The sequence below is a fragment of the Episyrphus balteatus genome, chromosome 1 (assembly GCF_945859705.1).
Source record: "Episyrphus balteatus chromosome 1, idEpiBalt1.1, whole genome shotgun sequence".
In the NCBI taxonomy this organism is placed as follows: Eukaryota; Metazoa; Arthropoda; class Insecta; order Diptera; family Syrphidae; genus Episyrphus; species Episyrphus balteatus.
The window spans coordinates 130,216,726-130,236,481 of NC_079134.1; the positions used below are offsets into that span (position 1 = coordinate 130,216,726).

The 19,756-nt window shown below is 29.7% G+C and overlaps 1 protein-coding gene across 5 annotated transcripts in view; it reads left to right on the forward strand.

Moving 5' to 3' along the window:
- LOC129907418 (potassium voltage-gated channel subfamily H member 8) overlaps positions 1-19,756 on the forward strand; it is a 153,474-nt gene that overhangs the window by 90,471 nt on the left and 43,247 nt on the right. For all 5 annotated transcript variants that reach the window (XM_055983619.1, XM_055983620.1, XM_055983621.1 and 2 more), the window contains exon 5: positions 6,729-6,866. In XM_055983619.1, coding sequence (XP_055839594.1) covers positions 6,729-6,866 — 138 coding nt within the window. The remainder of the gene's footprint in view (positions 1-6,728; positions 6,867-19,756) is intronic.

Below are 19,756 nucleotides of genomic sequence, written 5' to 3' on the forward strand. Positions count from 1 at the left end.
CCTTTCGGACCCAGCGTTACTCTCATGTAACATTTTTTAAAAATTCGTAAAAAATATTAAATTAAACAATTTTTTAGGTTATGATCCCTTAATTGGAAGATAATAATGCCTAGTTATTGGATTATTACAAAAAGTTAGTCAAATGTCATACCTTTAATTTTTTTTTATCGAGAAAGGGACTGAAATTCACATTTTTTTTTTGCAAATATATATATAATATATGGTCATAATTTTGAAAAAAAGATATAAAAAATGTTAATGCATAAAGTGTTTTGTTTTTTTGCTTAGAAGAAGTAGCATACATTATAGTTTCATAAAAAAGTCATTTTCTCAGTTCTCCGACTTTTTTTGGTGTCATAGGTAGGTGCATGTTACTTACATGTAACATGAGAAAAACACATTAGTTTTGCTATTTATTATTTTGGAAAATAACTTTTTGCTATTCATATTTCTTAGTTGTGATGTTTTTGACCCGATAATACCGAAAAAAACATTTTTTAATATTGATTTTCATAGCTTGGGTTCGAAAGGGTTAAAATAAGACTTGGTTACTAGATTTAATCGAGTTTCTGATATAATGTAGTGTGTTCAAGCAATAAATTGGCTTCAAACTCATTAAAAGTTTCCGTTGTTTAGTGAAATCTTCTATTTGGTCAAAAGTTGTTTAATAGTCATTGGCCATGTGGTGATATTCCTTCACAACGATTATCGGAAGAAGGGTAAATTTCCTTCATAAGAAATCTAAATTTTTAAGTAATGTTAAAGTTTGAAAAATTTTCCAAGGTTAAGAAGGATAAATAAATAATAACATTGTGCAAGTCGAAATCTTTGACAAGTGCGCTGTTGACTGTTTCCCCCTATTTCGGACCTGAGAAATTTTAATAATATAATTTTTTCTGTAAATAATCTAAATAATCCTTATACATCATTTTATTTATGAAATTAAAAAAAAAAAGTTTAAAAAAAAAAATTTATTTTTAGTTTAAAAAACAAAACGGCAATACCGGAAATTTTTAACACATAGATTTTAAAGTATTTTCATTACATATGTTTAAGAACAGAAATTATCAAAATTGGATCTGTAATTTGCTTTAGTTACTCCATTAAAACATAATAAAACGATAACAATGCAAAAAAATCCAAATTTTTTTTAATTTTTTCAAAAATATTTGCTAAATTGTTAAATAAATTGCATAAAGTTGTTTATTTGTTTTATGCTGGTAGTAAATAACGTTTGAGTCGAATAAATAGCAATATAAACAAGAAAAATGATTTATTTATTAATTTAAACCGGGCAAAATGCTTAAAATTATTGGAAAAAACTTCCGAAAAAAATTGTGTTCGAAGTCGTACCGATTAATCGAAAAACTAATGATGCCAATCGATTTCTCAGGTCCGAAATAGGGGGGAACAGTCAACAGCGCACTTGTCTCAAAATTTTTTTTTTGAAAAAACTTGCACAGTGTAATTATCCCCAAATAAAAAAGTTTAAATCACGAAACCTATAGGTAATACAAATAAATGCCTCCAACCGGCCGTGATTGTTGTTGAGCAGAAAAAAATTATGGTTAGAGATGATGATAGGAAGGTTGATAAGGGTTCGTAAGGGTATTAAATATTAACATAAGAAAATGTACTATAAGAAAGGTAGGTAAGCCAACGCAAGACTTAATCGACTAGAACGATTAATGATTTGATCGGTTACGTGACTTTGGAAAAAAGTCTGTATACCGAAAGAAGCAACGGAAAACCTTTATAGAAATAGATATTGATGTTTCAATGTTTTCAAGTTGATGCAACAAGATGGAGATGAGGTTAATTTAATGGTCAGATTGATTTCTAGACATATAGACGATGAGGCATATCCTTGCAAAATAAATTATATATTTACCAAGATTTGTTTCCTTGTCAGCCATCACTCAATGAATATAATATAAGTACCTAACCTATGTTTCTATGGATACGTGTATTTGTGTGTGTGTTCTTGAAATTCTGAAATTGAAACTAAGTTATTGATACATTGAACACCAACACGCACAGATTATAGACTTTCAGCTGGTACCGAATTTGGCTTCAGTTTGAAGAAATTTTGATTAGCATCCTTATCTGCAGGTATATCTTCACAAACACTTCAAAGACAGAGAAGTTGTATTTGATGAAAGTGAGAGAAGTTATTTCCATCATCAGACTGATGGAAGGTACTTATCTTAACTCAATCGAACATATTATTCAACCATTAGACAAATTGAGTGGAGGTGTATATGTTGCCGATACAAAACATATTACTGAAATTATATCTGAATGTGTCAGGGGTTCAATCAAACAGTTTTGGATGTTATTCAGACAGAGATATTGGTTTGGTAAGAAATAAATAATTCTACTTTGCTTAATTACACACACTGACGTCAATGATTTAAATACATATACATATTTTGTATGAAAAATTCTATGATAAGCATAATTCTTGGAAAATTTAGCGTTGTTTTAATCGATTTTTAGTAGGAAAGTCGGTTACTGGTAACTTTGAAAAACATGTTTTTCTATTCAGATATTTTCTGTGAATTGAAGGTTATTCTTTCATTGATAAAAAAGACTGGATGTTCTTAGAAATAATTTTTTTTTTGGAAGCTCCCAAGGTGAATTTTGATGTTAAATTTCTCTATGAATCTCGTTTTTATAGAACTATTGATTAAATTGACCTTAAATTTAATTTTAACTTTAAACTTACTAAATTGAGTATATATTTTTAACAGTCGATAAATTATGAACTAGGTTTAAATAAAAAAAAAATACTGTTTGAGTTTTTCAATAGATAAAATATTGCGCATACACCACAGTGACCCTCATTTATATAAGATTGTGATTGTGATTAAGTAACTTGTAGAGCACGTACCGTTATGTGTGATATATTAATTAAATCAAATTTGTATGTGCATTAGATCAAAAGATATAACGTGTGTAGACAAAGAACATTTTTTTACCGTTATCTCAGAATTTTGAATATGAAATAAATTGAAATTTTGTACATTTATAGTTTATTTAATTACCTATCTACAGTACAAATTTCATTCATCTATCTTTTGAAACAAAAAAACACGTATTTTTATCTTCTCACGCTATTAAATCCATTTTTTTCCCTAACAACCTATACAAATTTTTACACCATCTGAAAGCTTATTGTCTTAGCTCAAAATATATATATCGATCAGGTGTATGAGACATCTACAAAAAGAGCTAGAATTTTTTAAACTCGATGAAATTTCATCTAAAAACCAAAAAAAACATTTATTTTTATGTTCTCATGCTATTAAATCAATTTTTTTGTTTGACAACCTATAAAAATTGTATACCATATGAAAGCTTATTGTTTCACCTTGTATAATGATGTATAAATCTTATTTCAAAGATGTCTACAAGAGAAGTTAGAATTTTTTTAAAGTCAAACATGTCGAATTTGCAGACTGAGATTACGGTACTTCCTACACTGGTAGCTGGTCATCGCCAACAGATCCCCACAGGTGTTTTGAGGTTTTTCGCATGTTTCTTGATTTAACATTGTGTAGCTTGTAGTTAGTCTACCGTTATGTGTAATATACCAAATGAAAGGCAATTGTATCAGGATGCTCATGAAATAGAAATGAAATTTCTATCTGCTCTTGGTCAAAAGTTATAACCTGTTAAATTCTAAAATTTTATTTTACCGTGTTTACGAAAATGATTGAAACTTTGCACTTATTTAGTCGTGGTTATGGTCGATGAAACGATGAAAATCGGTTAAAAACGGTCAAAAAACGTGTTTTTTTAAAACTTGTTTCTTCCGTTATTCAGTCAAAACTCACTAAACAATTTTTTGCACATGTATGCATAAGGCCAAAACCTATATGTCCAATAAGTTCAAAATTTTTTGAACGCTCAAAAAAAAAGCTAAAAGTCAAAAACTACCCAAAAATACCACTTAAAAACAAGGTGTTTTTAAAAAATTCATATTTCGAAACGCAGAGTGTTGGAAAAAAATCCGTATCAGACTCCTAATTTGTTTTTTCCTCATCTTTCACCTGGCACCTTTAGAATTGTCAAAAAAAAATGTTTCCTATCCAAAATCATCATTTTGTCATAGCCCCAACACGTGTACAACATTCAAACAAAACGTTATAGCTTACAGTACCTTGCCATATTATTAGGCCCAAGCGAAAAAAATACAATTTTTTGCTTCATGTTGCTGAATTTTTAAAGATTTTGTCGAAATATCTTGAATGTTTTGTTGTCTCATTTACTTACTCTTATCATGTAGATACGGATTGACTTAAAAAAATTGAAAGAATTCAAAAATTTTGATAAAAAATAACGTGCAAAAGGGAATAAGCTCCAAAAAAGGTTTTCTATGGAATTCATGACCGGAATATTTCAGACGGGTCCAATACTTAAATTTTTGTATCGAGGAATAACGTGACATTCTTAACTTTATGACAAAAGCACCATCTTGCATAAATAGTGAAGCTCTGATCGTCTGGTTATTACGTAAGATTCTTAGATTTTTGGCAGTTTATTCTTTCGTAGAAGACCAGACGAGCAGACCTTCACAGTATGTTATTCCAACTTTTTTTAAGTCAATCCGTATCTACATGATAAGTGTAAGTAAATGAGACAAAAAAAAAATTTAAGATATTTCGACAAAAACTTTAAAAACTGAGCATCGTGAAAATTTGTAGTTTTTTTGCTTGGGCGTAATAATATGGCAAGGTACTGCAGTTTCAAAATTTTTTAGAATTTTTTCTTAAATGCAGTTATTCTTAAATTAGTCTCATCTATCTATAGAATTTCGCGTTAAGATTTTAGCTCAAATTTCATCTTTCCGTTTTACCCCTGTTTACCCTATTAAATGACGGAATTTTTGAAAATCCTTCATTTGAATTAAGCTTTAGGTTATTATCTTTCAAATAAGCTATAGAAGATTTTTGTATCTCTAATAGTTTATTTTTAATTTTTTTTTGGCGTCACTTTTTTGTGGTGGCTGCCATGGTTCATCGATTTATAAGACGTTATCACGTAAAAAAAAAAAATTGAACTAAAAATTTCTAACCAAACCCATGTGCAAAATGTATCTTAAAACTACCTACAAAAAACTAAAGTTCTCAACTGTTAAAGCGATAAGGATTGGCCTCGTATAACCAAAACTTTCTCTTAACTAACCCTTTTAAAGTAAAAATCTTTATCAGCTAAGAACAGGGTTAAATAGGGTTTGTTTCCTAATTGTTCTATTTCACTAAGAAGGGAGAGAAATATTTTAAAAGCTAAGGGTTAAGTAGCAATAAAATATAATACATCTTCAAGGAATAAAAAGTTTCAAGAGTCTTTATTTTATGAATTTTGAAAGCAACAACACCAATAGAGGTACAACTTTACCTCAACTTAACACATAAACTATTTTTCAATTGTTATTTGACATTTACATTCTTCTGCATTTTCATTGTGCCTCGCAACAGGTTAAAGTTGTAATTTACATAGGTCTCGTGTCTTGTTGCATTCATCTGCAACGTGATCTAGATATAAAATTTGTGAACCTTTATCCATTTTCCATTCAAACATAACTGAAATTTTCCTTTCACCTTCCAGGAAATGTGAGATACACATGTGATTTCTTTCACTTTTCTCACTTTTTGTATAGGTCCTCTTAAATTTCGATATAAAATTATGTAAGATCTCTCCTTTTTAATCCCCTAACCTTTCTGATTTTATTTAGGAATTTCTTATATAACCTTCATACCCTTAATTAAATCAAAATGTTTTTCAACTTATTTACGCAGAAAAACACTTTTGTCATTAAAATTCACTTTAATATTATATTGTGTAGAGAAAAAGGCTCCCAAAAGTTAACGTGTCCTTTTATACGTGTTAATCCCCCAATTGGACAAAAACGAACAGAATAATATACCTACCCTTCATCCATTCGTCTGGGGAAGGTTTTCGCCTAATAAAGTTTATTATCCCGATAGAAAGTTGATTGGAAGAGTAAATCCCTTTTGGGGATGAAAAAAGGAAAAAAAAACATCCTCTCGTTGACATTATTTATGATGGTGCTTATGCAAGAGAGGTATTCTCTCAACTCAACTTACCTGATGCTATATCCTATTAATGCACCATGCTTTTTATGGTTGTTTTATTATACACGCAATGGATTTTTTTTTCCTTATTATTATTATGTGGTAATGCATTAGTTAGTATACCTTTTTAAATTTATTGCTTTGAAAACAACAGAAGCCAGATATACATTTTACATTTTTATAGCGAAACGTCAAATAATCGAAATTGAATAGAATTTATATCGATGGTCCATCGTGGTGAGTGTGTGTTTGTGTCTGTATGGTCTTGGGGGATTTTGTTATTTTTCAATTTATAGCCGACATAAAAAGCTTGGTATTAAGGAGTCTTTTTGCTATTTTTTTTTTTTTTTTAAGATATCCTTACAAGCATACCTACTTTATTTATTTTCTTGAAATATCTCAAAAGATTAAATTCTACATTTTCTGCTGACATTTAATGATTACCATTCCTGGTGTGAGGATTTTTTTTAGCAAAGATAATTTAAATGTTTGTTTTTTTATTTTAAGGAGATATTGTGATTAGAACTTATTTTTCAATCAAAATTAAGAAGATTTTTTTTTTTACTGATGACTTTATTTTTGTCTTTTTCTCTGATTTTTTATTTTTTTTTTTTTCTATTTAAATAGGATCACCATTTTGGTGTCTTTTTGATATTGTGCCAATCAAAAATGAAAAACGTGATGTTGTTCTTTTTCTGGCATCACACAAGGACATCACTCATACAAAAATGCTGGAAATGAATTCAACGGATGAATGTGATAGCGGTAAGTCGAGATGAGATGTTTATATATATTTTTTGTTGCGACCCATTAACATCATACCTATTATAACTACCTTTGTGAACACACACATTTTTTTTATCGCTCAATTAATATTTTGTGGTGTTTTATGTTTATCGTTTTTATTTGAATTTTTATATATTTTTTATTGGATTGTTCTTATTTCGTCATTTTTATGTAAGGTCCTGTTTTTTTTTTCTTTTTTAATATTATGCGTGTATTAGGTGTTGATGTTTTTTTATAGTTTATAGTGTAAATAATGATGTTTTTTTTTTAATAATCAAAGAAATGTTGATATACATAAATGTTGATATAAATAAAAGTCGTAAAATAACTTAGTCTTGTATTATATTATTATGGCACATACATTTTCCAACAAATCGACTGTCACTTGACGGAAATAAAAAATATGTTTTTTTTTTTTTGTGACATAATATGGGTTGGAGATTTAACTAGCTATTTTACAAAAACTTGTTAATATATTTGAACGAACTTGGAAATAAGTTAAAAATACAAAATAATAGGTATAGATTTTTAACGTTTTGGGTCACTATAGTGTAAAAGGATTCTTGCAGGTGTGATAACTATAATGTGCCTACTTAATATGATATGAGAGAAAGGGGGGAATGTCCCCGATTTCTGTCAAGAATTGAACTTCTATCAAAAATAGTCCAATTTAAAAGTCTTATATACGATGATGGATAAAGTTGCCAGGCGTCCGGGTTTTCCCGGACATGTACTCTTTTTTGGCTGTGTGGGGGACGTCCGGGATAGTTTCTATCAATTGTCCGGGATTGTACTCTTTTCAGCCTTTAAGTATCTCACTACTTGTATGCTACTCTTAATTCATTTAGCCCTAATTGTTCAATCGACAGTTAGACTATTATAAGAATAAATGTCAATATAAAAAAAAAACTTTTATTCCTAGGAATAAGCTCTGAGGTTTATCTGACTATTGAAAAATTGGCCCTTATTATTCAAAAAACGAGCGAGGCGTTTTTATTTTGGTTTATTATCTGCTCAATTCTGTTTTGTATTCTGTTCCAATATAATCAAAACTCAAAAATATAGAATATGGCAAAATTTTAAACGATTAAGGAAAATCTAAAGCCACTTAAGTAAGTTGCTAAGTCAAAAAGACCATTTCTTTACTTAGTAACTTACTAAAAATTTTATTTGCATTTAACTAAATCGTTTAAAATTTTGAGCAATTGGTTTTCAATGGAATTTTAAAAATTTTTTAATTGGAATTGCATTGCAACTTTTGTAGTATTATAGCTCAAATCTATTATATATATTAAAGTTTGGTTTTGTGTACGTTCGCTAACCGGCCACACAGACTGACTCATTTTCTTAATTTTTTTTTGAAATCAAAGAGGCATAAGAGGAGAAGGTTTAAGGCAAAAAAAATTCCAGATTTTATAGGGTAAATAGGGGTAACACGACATTGAAAAAAGAGGCTATTTTCTAAACGGTAAGTCGTAAAGAGTTGACTTTTTTTTTAAATGATAGACAAATTTATTCAATAGTTAAAAAAGGTATTGAAAAAATTCAAAAAAATTTCAAAACCAAGTTGTGAGTTTTTTTTTGCAGTCATAGACCTTCGACAAAAGACTAATTAGAGGTACGCAAAATTTTGCACATAAATTTGAGTTACACCATGAGAAAGATATTTAAAAAAAAAATTAGGGGTCTAAAACGGATTTTTTTTCATAGGCCCTGTATTTTGAAATAAAAATTTTTGAAAAACAACCTAATTTTTAGGGACATTTTTGAGTAGTCTTTTATTTTTTTGGAATTTTTAAAAGTCTGCAAAATCATGCGCATCCATGTACAAACTTTTGAATTTTTAAATCGATTTTTGACCGAATAACGGGAAAAACAATTTTTTTTGTCCCAAGTTTTGTGGCCGTTTTTAACAGTTTTTTATTTTTATCTTTTTTTCTTCAATAGATAAATGAATGAAATTTACAGTGTAGATAGATAATAGGCAAGACTATATTTGTACAAAGTTTCAATTAATTTTGTAATGACAAATTTGAAATATCGGTAAAATAAAATTCTATTTTTCAACACGTTACATCTTTTGATCTGGAGCTTACAAAAATTTGATTTATCTTTATTGAGCATCCTGATAATATAACCTTTCATTTGATATATCACACATAACGCTACATTAACTACAAGCTTCACAATGGTAAATTAAAAAACTTAAGAAACGTTTTTAACATAGGCCACTTTTTTTTAAATTTTAAAAGTGAATATTTTTAAATTAATTGGACGAACTTTTCAAGTTTTGATTTTGATTTGATTTTCTTTTTGTATTGGGAATTATGTAAAATTACAAAGTCGAAAATAGAAATAAATACAAGAAATGGCGGAACGAAGTCCGCCGGGTCAGCTAGTGTTTATTATAATACTATACCGAGAAGGCCAAACTTTGTCTCAGAGTTTTTTATTAATTTTTTTTTTGTGAAAAAATAATACAAAAATGCTACGGGAACAAGGGTTAAAAATGTGATTTTTAGTTAAAAGGATTGTTCGGTTATTTTTTTTTTTATAAAATTATGCATTTTTTTGTCCTAGTTTTGTACTCTTTTTTTTGTCCTTATTTGTCCGGGAAAGTCCGGGATTTTGCATCTCGATTACTAGTTTCGTCTAAATATATCTGGCAACCCTAATGATGGAGAACATAAAAAAAAGTGATTTTCGTCATGCCATCCGTCGCACATAGGAGTATTTGCAGTAAAAACCTGGTCAAAAGTCGATTTTCTGAAAATCAAAATATACACCAAAAAGTTTGGCAAAGTTGGTGCAAAATAAACATGTGTCAATATGCTGCACTCATTTTTTTGTTTTTCGATCGTGTCTTGTTAAAAAATGAGTTCAAAGTTAACTGTTACATCTACCTCATTTTTATTTGAATGCGAAGTATTTTGGTAAGTGTTATTCAAAATGCGATATCGAAGTGTTGTGATAGAAATCTAAAAAAATTAAAATTGAGAATTCTTCTTCAGTTATTTATCAACGATATTAATAAAATTTTGAAAATGTTAGATGGTTTTTTCTATTTTAATTCGGGCTTAGAACTAGTATCTAAAAACTTGATATTTTTGATAAGTTATTATTTGAACTTTAATGATTTTGTTTTAGTATACCCCGTTGTTCTGCGATGAATTAAAACTTATGAGTTAGTTTATATATTCTTTAACACAATGCAACAAAAATTCGGTGCTCTTAGGTGCTCTTTAGAGAATCGAGGGTCAATTAGTTTTTCACTTTCTAATAGAAAATACTCCTTCCTTTATGCAACGTTTTTTATTTTTTTATTTAAATTTACTGATGTTATTAGTGTATTTTATTTTGGGTGATCTTAGTTAAGGTTGGGGAAGAGAGAAAAGAAACTGAGAATTGCGTATTAGGGATGAGAAAAAAAAAACTTAGAAAAATAATGTCGACAGGCGGCGTACAGGCCATTAATCAATTTTTTTAGTTTTTGGTAAAAAAAAATAAAAATAACAAAAACTAGGTTTATATTGTATTTTCTTGTAGGAATACTCATTATAAACAGAAATAATAACAAAAACCACTAAAAATAATTATGGCCAGGTTTTTGATGACAATACTCCTATGTGCGTCGGTCTGTGCGTCCATCTGTACATCGAGCTAGGGCCTAAACGTATGGATGGATTTTCTTGAATCTGATGATTTTTACGCAATTCCCTGGACCTGTTTTTTTTTTTTTATTATTTTAATATCTCCATTTTAACACATTCTCCCATATAACGTTATCGAGGTATTGAAATTTTCTCAAAAACGGCTCCAATGATTTTGATTAAATTTGATGTAGGTACGTAATAGTCTTATTGATTATAACAAAACTGCGTTTTTAGTTTTTCTTAAAAAATGCGAAGAACGGAAATATGGCGTTGCCATTTTTTGCAAAAATTGACATATTTTTAAGGTTCGTAGGTACATATATTTCATCAAAGCATAAGCCAGTTTAATTCAAAATTTACAGACAGATATTAATATTTCTTATAATTTTGAAGTGTAAAATGTAATTTTTTTTTTAAAGTTATGAAAAAAAAAATTATTAGGTAAATTTAATTTTTTTAACTCTATATTTTTTTTATCAAGGGGCACGGTAGTGCCCAGCCAAGTTCTCTAGCAACTTTGGCACTACACCCTTATTTACAGGAAACAACTCAGGTCATTTTCGACCCCCCTCTAACTTCCACACCAAATATGCCAGACATTTCAAACTCGCTACATTTGTTGAGCTGGCCCGAACCCAAATTCCTCACAAAATTTCAGCTTCTTACGATGCGTAGTTTCTGAGATATAGGACTTCAAAAATCGCGAAAACCGTAACTGACTCATTGACTCACTGACTCACTGACAGATCATCAAAATTATGGAGAACTTCCCGCTATCGTAGAAACTTGAAATTTTACATGGTGATAGGACTTGTGGTGTATACAAAGGAAAAAATCGAAAATTTGAGATTTTCAATTCAGGGGGCGTGGTAACCGCCCATTTTCGCCGAGTTTTGATCAATTATTATAGAGCTCTTCTCACTATCGTAGAATCTTGAAATTTAGTAGAATGGTAGAGCTGGTAGTTTATACAAAGGAAAAAATTTAAAATTTGAGAATTTTCGCCAGGGGGCGTGGTAACCGCCCATTTTCGCTTAATTTACATCAAATATTTTAGAGCACTTCTGATTATCGTAGAATCTTGAAACTTGGTAAAATGGTAGATCTGGTAGTTATTACAAAAGAAAAAATTTAAAATTTGAGAATTTTAGACAAGGGGCGTGGTAACCGCCCATTTTATCTGAATTTTCATCAATTATAGAGATTTTAATTTCTACAGCAAAACCTTGCAAAAAGAAGTGAAATCACAACAAAAACATTACTGTTAAAAAAAGAGCCAAGTTCTCCTATGTTGAAAATATGCTAGCACAAAAAGTACTGAAATATAAAAGTGTACAAAGTTCTAAAGCTTGGCTTTAAATTTGTATAAATAAAATTTTGGTTGTTTACTTGGCAATTTTTCAAAAAACTTTAAAAATCGGCGTTTTTCAAAATGGCAGATTTCTCTAGGAGGTTGGCGTCCCGAGAACCAGGACTTAAGCTTTTCTAATACCCTTATTTCAGATTTGAATAAAATGCACGACTGGGGTCGCACGAACTTGCTCTTAGAGTTAAAGTTGCTTAAATTTTTAAGACTTTTTATATAGAAATTTGGAAAAAAAAAATAAAATTCGTTTAAAAAAAAAATAAAATAAAATCTGAAATTAAATTGCCCTCCAAAACAAGTATGCAGTTTTGATTGATATATTAACATGCAATTTTAGAAAAAAAATTTTCAAAATCGTTAGAGCCGTTTTTTAAAAAACTAATTTTTTATAAATAATTTTTTGGAAAAAAAGTTTAAAAATAGAGTTGGTATGCCATTTTATAGAAATCACTAATCAACATCTAAAAACAAAATTTCAAAAAAATTCAATGTCCCGTTTTCGAAAATTTGATTTTTCAAAAAAAAATTTTCAAAATTTTTTTAAAAATCCAAAAATTATTTTTTTCAAAGTTTTATTTTTGGCTTATATTTAAATTATATAAATGCTTCTTCACAAAAAGTTTCGTTAAAATCGAAAAAGCAGTTTTGGAGATAATCAGATTTGAAAAAAACGGTTCTATGGCAGGTACCGTTAATAATGATTTTCAAAAAAAATTTTTTTCATTGAAAGATAGACCTTAGCTTAAAACTAATATTTGAATTTTTTAAACAAAATCGTTAGAGCAGTTTTCGAGAAATTTCAATTTTACTAAAATCGGTATATGACAAGTACCGTTATTTTTGGTCCAAAAAAATTAATTCCAAAAACCCCTCTGGAGAGTCGCCAAATAACGCTACATACCAAGTTTGACATCAATCGGCCCATCCGTTTAGGCTGTAGCTCCTTATACAGACAGACAGACAGACAGACAGACAGACGGACTTCCGGGACCCACTTTTTTGGCATTGTCTACCATCGTAATGTCATGGAAAAATGTTATCTCAACTTTTTTTTTTTGTACGAATGCATAACTTGATATATAGTACCTATATGGAAATTTGAAGGGGAACCAGTAGAAATTGTGGATAGTTATAAGTACCTAGGACTTATAATAACACCTCAAAACAACATGAAAAGCCATTTTGAAGAAAAACTTAAAAAAGCTAAAACAGCAATTAATTCAACATGGAGAACATGTATGCTTAATAAAAATATAAACCTTTCAGCAAAATATCAAATCTTTCAAGCAACAGCAAGAGCAGTGATGTTGTATGCAGCACAGGTGTGGGGAGTTGCGCAACATGATGCCGTCGAGCAGCTATTGCGTTTCTTCCTCAAACGAATTCTGCACCTCCCAATGACCACTCCAAACTATATGCTTCACATTGAGACAGGTTTACCTCCAATGTTTATTGTGACATTGAAACTTCACTTTGATTATATTCTCAAAGTCCTTAAAATGAAGGATACCCGTCTACCCAAAATAGTAGCGAATCTAGCCATGGATAAGAAAACTTCCTTTTTTGAAAAGTGGATCGAGCTAGCGAGCAGAACAAAATGTCCGCTACATCTAGGACCTCCATGCATTGAAGAGATGAAAGCCGAGTTATACGATATAGTCCAAGTTCTCGATGAAAATTTGCGTGAATCATTTATTGAAGAAGCGCGGGCCTCTGTGTATAGATCCTATTACTCCAGGCTAGAATACAATCTTTGTACAAATAGTTACTTCAATGAAAATGTGGCAGTTGAAAAAATATCTACACTTTTCCAAACACGTGGAGAGCTACTACAAATAAACTACATACCCCATCGCCCAGACCTACCAATCGAATGCAGCCTATGTAACATGAACACCAGAGAGGATATATTTCACTTTGTAGGAGTTTGCCCAATGCTTATAGAAATAAGAAAACTATACCTTGGTAAAGCTATATATACCGTCGAAGAAGTTCTAGTTATTTTAAATGGAAGCGACTGGGATACTCTCTTTAAATACGTCAAATCGGCACTCCGCTATAGAACCCAAATTTTAAGAGAAGAATTTTAATATTAAAAAAAAAAAAAAAAATATATATAAATAAATAAATTTGTAACTTAAAACTTATTAACTTTATATGCACCTATAAATAGTTATTTATGATATTCTCTAAATTTGTCAATCTGGCAGACGGCTTATGCCATGTCATTTAAGATTTGTAAAACTAAAATATGTAACACTCAATTTTGAAATTTAATAAAATCTAACCTAATCTAAAATCTAGTACCTATATCGCAAGTAAAAAATCAGCCTTCCTATATTTCGTTTCACAAAATGCCTGTTTTATTTACTAACTTTCCTGACTTAGTCTATAGTTTTCAGATCAATAACTTTCGACTCATACATCCCATGACTTTCAAAAATATACCAAATTATTGGTAATTTGATGGTCTATAACTTTAACTGTTTAAAAAATGATTTTACCATTAGCGGGAATGATAATAACTTAAAAAAAAACCAAAAAAAATAAATTTAAACAACATAACCTCAAAACTATTGCCCGCACAGAAAAATAATGTATGACAAAGAAAAAGATTATTAAATTTCCAAGAACTTTGGCCTGATAACCATTTCTCTAGAACAAATAGTTTTGGAGATATAGAGTGATTCGCATTTTCCAAAATGGCGGATTTCGCCAGGGGGGTGGCGTCCCGAAAACCAGGACTTAAGCTTTTCTAATACCCCTCTTTCAGATTTAAAAAATTCAGCCGTCCTATATTTCGTTCCACAATATGTCTGTATTTTTACTAACTTTCCTGTACTATAAACAAAATCGTAAATTTCCAATAGATATATAAGATATCGATACTTTGAACTAAAAGAGCAAGTACGTGTGACCCAGTAGTTCATTTTATTTACTATTTTTAACGAATTTATTAAAACCAAAATATTATTTTTTTCATATCAGATACCGAAAAAATTGTTAGTTTAAAACCGTGTTTTTTTGCCCAAGGTTAGCCCACGATAGCCCAACTTTTATTTTCGCTATCCTACGCTTAGTTTAAAAATTATAGAAAGATTAGTTTTTATTCACCAGACCAAAAAAAAAAAAGTACGCATACACCATAGTGACCTTTTTTTTTAAATCCACTGATGTTTGGAATTCGCCGCAAATGTTATTAATTTTTACTTGACTGAATGTAGTCCATATAACACTCCTGTTAATAAGTTTAAGTTGATTTGTTTCATTTCACCTTAAAAACCACAACATACAAAAAATATTTTTTCAAGTGTAAAAATCATTGATTTTTTTTTTATTTGCCATATATGCACCTAGAAAAGCTACATGCTTAGTAAAATATATCCAAACATTTTTCAAAAATAACAACAAAATAAAAAGTGGTGTGAAGTGATTTCTTTTTTAGTACACGAATATAACTTTTAAGACTTCTTCTCTGAACTATCCTTGGTAATTCCAACATATTTCGTTAGCCCTTTCAAAATAACAAAATTTTTATTTCAAATTACCAACCTCTTGAAAATCAAAATTTATTTTTTTCAGTGTAAACATTATCCTTCCTACACATTTCTTTAATTTACAATGGAATAAACATAGTTAATTGAGAAAAAGTGTTAAAAGGGCACTGACCCTTATTTCAAAAACAATAACAAAATTTTTTTTTTTCAAATTACCAACCTCTTAAAAATCAAAATTTGTTTTTTTTTTTTCAGTGTTTTATGGAAAAAAAACAATTTTTACACTGAAAAAAAAAACAAATTTTGACTTTTAAGAGGTTGGTAATTTGAAAAAAGGTTTTTTGTTATTATTTTTGAACTAAGGGCTTACCTTGGACAATCGAATCAAGCAGGTTTGAAAAAAAAATAGCTTTTGGGGTAGCCCAAAAAATGTCTTCTTTTCACAAAATTATTAGGAATTATAGTAATTTTAAGGATTTCAAACTGTTTATTTTTGTTGTCTACTCAAATTCACTCTCTGACCAACAAGAATTGAAAAATTTAAATAATTTTTTTATCACCTAGAAAAATGCTACTCTATTTGACGTATTAAAACCAAACCATATTAATTTGATTGAAACCTTCCTTAGCATACAATTAATTACAATTACGCGCTATGACGGCATTCGACAATCGTTCGTGAGTTAATCCTTGTTTATTTTTTTTTTTTTTTACTTTCGCTGTAAAAAATCCTCTTTTCACTAAAAAGCATAGCATAACAGTAAAAACGTAAAACAAGGAACATTTCCACTCCACCACCGCACCGCCCCGGTGCGTATGTTCACGTAATTGGATGTAATTTAAGAAGCTTTGCTTTCATCTCCTTTTTCAGAATGAAAATTTCCAAGATTGTTCTTCAACCACTCATTTGAAATCTACAAAAAAAAAACAACAAAATGTTTCGCCTCTTTGTGTATTGATGTACAAAAATAAGTAATCTTAACTCAAAGCGGAAGATCTTTCTTCATTTTTTTTTTTTTATTTTATTTCAAATTAACTAAACCGCCAGAAGAGCAATTTCACATACTTATGTTCTAAACAAAAGCCTCGCGAGATACCGTGCCTCATAGCAAAGCTACACCTTCTTCTTAAAAAAGAGGTTGGCGGCATCAAGGTATCATCAGGCAACATCTTGAGGATTTAAGGTATACCGCCAAATTGTTATGGCTGTGCTATTATGTTTATTAGCTTTTTGGTTATATGAAATTGTTAAGATCTTCTTTATTATTATTATATCTTCCTGGAAAACTCTTCAAAAGCATCAGTCTATATAATGTGTTGTAGCTTCCTATACAATGTTATTAAGGAAGCATTATGTTTGTTCATGAAAGTAGTTTAAAAGATGTGAATTGATGCTCAAGAGGGCTTGAAGAAGCAACTGTAAAATTTGTTATTGTCTAAGATACATCACACTCTCTTGAAAATGATTTTCTCTTGTCGAAGGGAGTTAGACAGAAAACAAGTAGGTACAAAGAAAAAGTCGTAGGATGTATGTAGATACTTAGGTATGTACTTTTTTTTCCAAGAGAACTGTTAGTAAAAGATAAACGAAGGATTTGTCACGCATAAAATTTAAATTTGTTTTCTTATGAAGGAAGGAACAACAAATAAAATTTAAAAAAAAATTATGCTACCTACTTGCCATATGGTTAACCCTCTGTCGGCGGCACACGGGTGCGAATTTGGCAGGGAAAAAATAAAAAAATTACGATTTTTCAAAAAAGTGGTCACAAAAAAGTCTCTTTATAAGGGTGAAAATATTTTTTTCGGAATCTTGAATACAATATTCGAATTCCTCGGAATATTCTACATCAATTTCATACTTGATTCTCTATAAAATATTTTGACCGAAAAAAGTTCTAGCGACATGAAAAAGTATAAACCAAATTCGCACCCGTGTGCCTATCACGTGTCACAAAAAAGAGGTGTGTCTACAGAGGGTTAATTTTACTGATCTCTAAGGCCGTGTGTGAATTGCGTTCAATAGTTAACCCCGTGTAAAGTTTTTGACGCTATTGAGGTGAATAAAAAAAATGAGTTGAAAACTTTGTTGATTACCTACACTGTTTGACACAAAGAAAAAATTTAAACTTTCCAAAAATATTTTTTTTTTTTAAATTAAACGAAAATTTATTGTTGTACATATTTCGAGATAAACGCAATGCACCTTGCAGAACGAATATAAATTTAAAATTACTAAAGTTTTGTCGAAAAATTAGAAAAAGAAAATTTAAAAAGTTTCGACACTTGATTTTAAAAAAATTGAAAAATAATCAATATGGCCTTCTTCAAACGCTTATAGCAATGGAACGCCGCACTCAATGTTAATGGTTAACGGTCTTAAAATGTAGCTTAGAATATACAAATGGTTTTTGTTTTTTTTTGTAAAAAAAAATTTTTGCATCCAACATGGATGCCATGGATATACCGAAAAGTTTTTTTTTTAAAAAAAAAAATCAAAAAAGTAAAATGAGATACCCGCTCCTTCCATAACGGTACACAATTAAAAAAATCGCCCTACAAAAAATGTTCCCAATCAAACTTTCATCATATTTCTATACAAAAAACAATGTCAATCTGAAACGATGACACGGTATCAAATTCTGCCCCGTCAACGCTCTGACAGGGTCATTGCGATGACACCCAGTCCTATAAAACCCGTCCCAATGACATTTACAGAGAGATTACACGGTCATCGAAAATAGTTAATCTATTGATCCAAAATTGACATGATCCTGAACTTTGCAGACAATTTGTCTGCTGAGGTTTGGACAGCCACCAAAGTCGCAAAAATCTAGGGGCAATGGCCAAAATTTTAAAAAATTATTTTTTTGATGTTTTTTGGTCATAACTTTTTTGTTAAGACAAATAAAAAAAAACTAAAAAATATTTTTTGAAAATGCGTCCATTATTACAGTGGTGACGAAAGTCCAAAATTTGTTTAATAAATTTTTCGTGTTTTTTGCGCTTTTTGGCCATAACTTTTTTGTTAAGACAAATTAAAAAAAAAAACTAAAAAATATCGCCCCTAGATTTTTATTTAACGAAGCGATTGGCGGGCGTTTAATTTTTCAAAACCAGACGAGTTTTGCGACTTTGGTGGCTGTCCAAACCTCAGCAGACAAATTGTCTGCAAAGTTCAGGATCATAAAATGACAGCAGTTTCCGTTGACGATCACACGACATGACACTCTTGGGACAGATTGTGACGTCATTTTTACGTCAGAGGGTCAACGCGTTGACCGTTTTCGTTGACCGTGTAGTCATAGCTTAAGTTTTAGAATTTGTGTGAATTTTATTATACTTATTTCGAGTGAGTGAGGCTGATGGTAAAGCACTAGCCTTGTGACTTAACAGTTGTAGAATCAATACCCAGTGGCTTACAGTTTTTTTTTTTTAATAAAAATGTTGCCACATAAAAATAAGATGATTTTCCGCTTAAATTAGGTGGATTTCCTTTAAATTTAATTTAAGACGGAAGTCGTCTTGGCAAAAAACCATGCAGAAATCAGGTTAACTTAATGTGAAATCCGCTTATTTTTAGAAATGGTCTTTTTTCTCCGTGTCTTACTTGGAAAGATTCGAGTAAACTTGTTATTGAATTCAAGAACAATTTTAAATAACAAAATACAGATAAAGATTCTAATTAGATTCATTATTTAGGTATTATAAATTAAATCGTTTGAGCTGTTTAAGAAAAATATTATTTACTTTGGACCTAAGAAAAATTTAAATTCCTCTCAAAGAAATCATAACTATATCTTTCATTTCCCTTGCGATTCATTCGTACATTTATAATTTCGAGTAAATTATTTTAAGGAAAATAAAAAAAAAACACATTCCAAAAGTCGTTATTGCTAAGCGAAATTCCTTAGGGAGTTATTTTTGACATTTTTTCTTTCAATTCTTCTTTCAACAATTATTTTTTTTAAATCGACTATAGCATTAAAAAAAAACGAACAAGCCACATATGTTGCATCCAAAAAAAAATACATAAAAACCCAAATTATTTACAATTATGGTAAATTACAAACACTTAGATAATTTAAATATTTTTTCCAACAACAGAAGTTTCTCCAACATTATTATTTTATACATAAAACCAGGACACACATAAAAAAGGAGTATATCCTGGCAATAAAGTAAAATAAAAAATAAAAATAAATCCAACCTTTCCTGTTTTTTTTCTTTTTCTTTTTTTCTTAAAATTAAAACTGTATGAAAAATTTCACCCTCAGCAAAAAAAGGGTGAGTCTATATCGTTGCTACGCTAGGAAGTAATAAAACATTCAATAAATTCAAAAAAAGGATAAA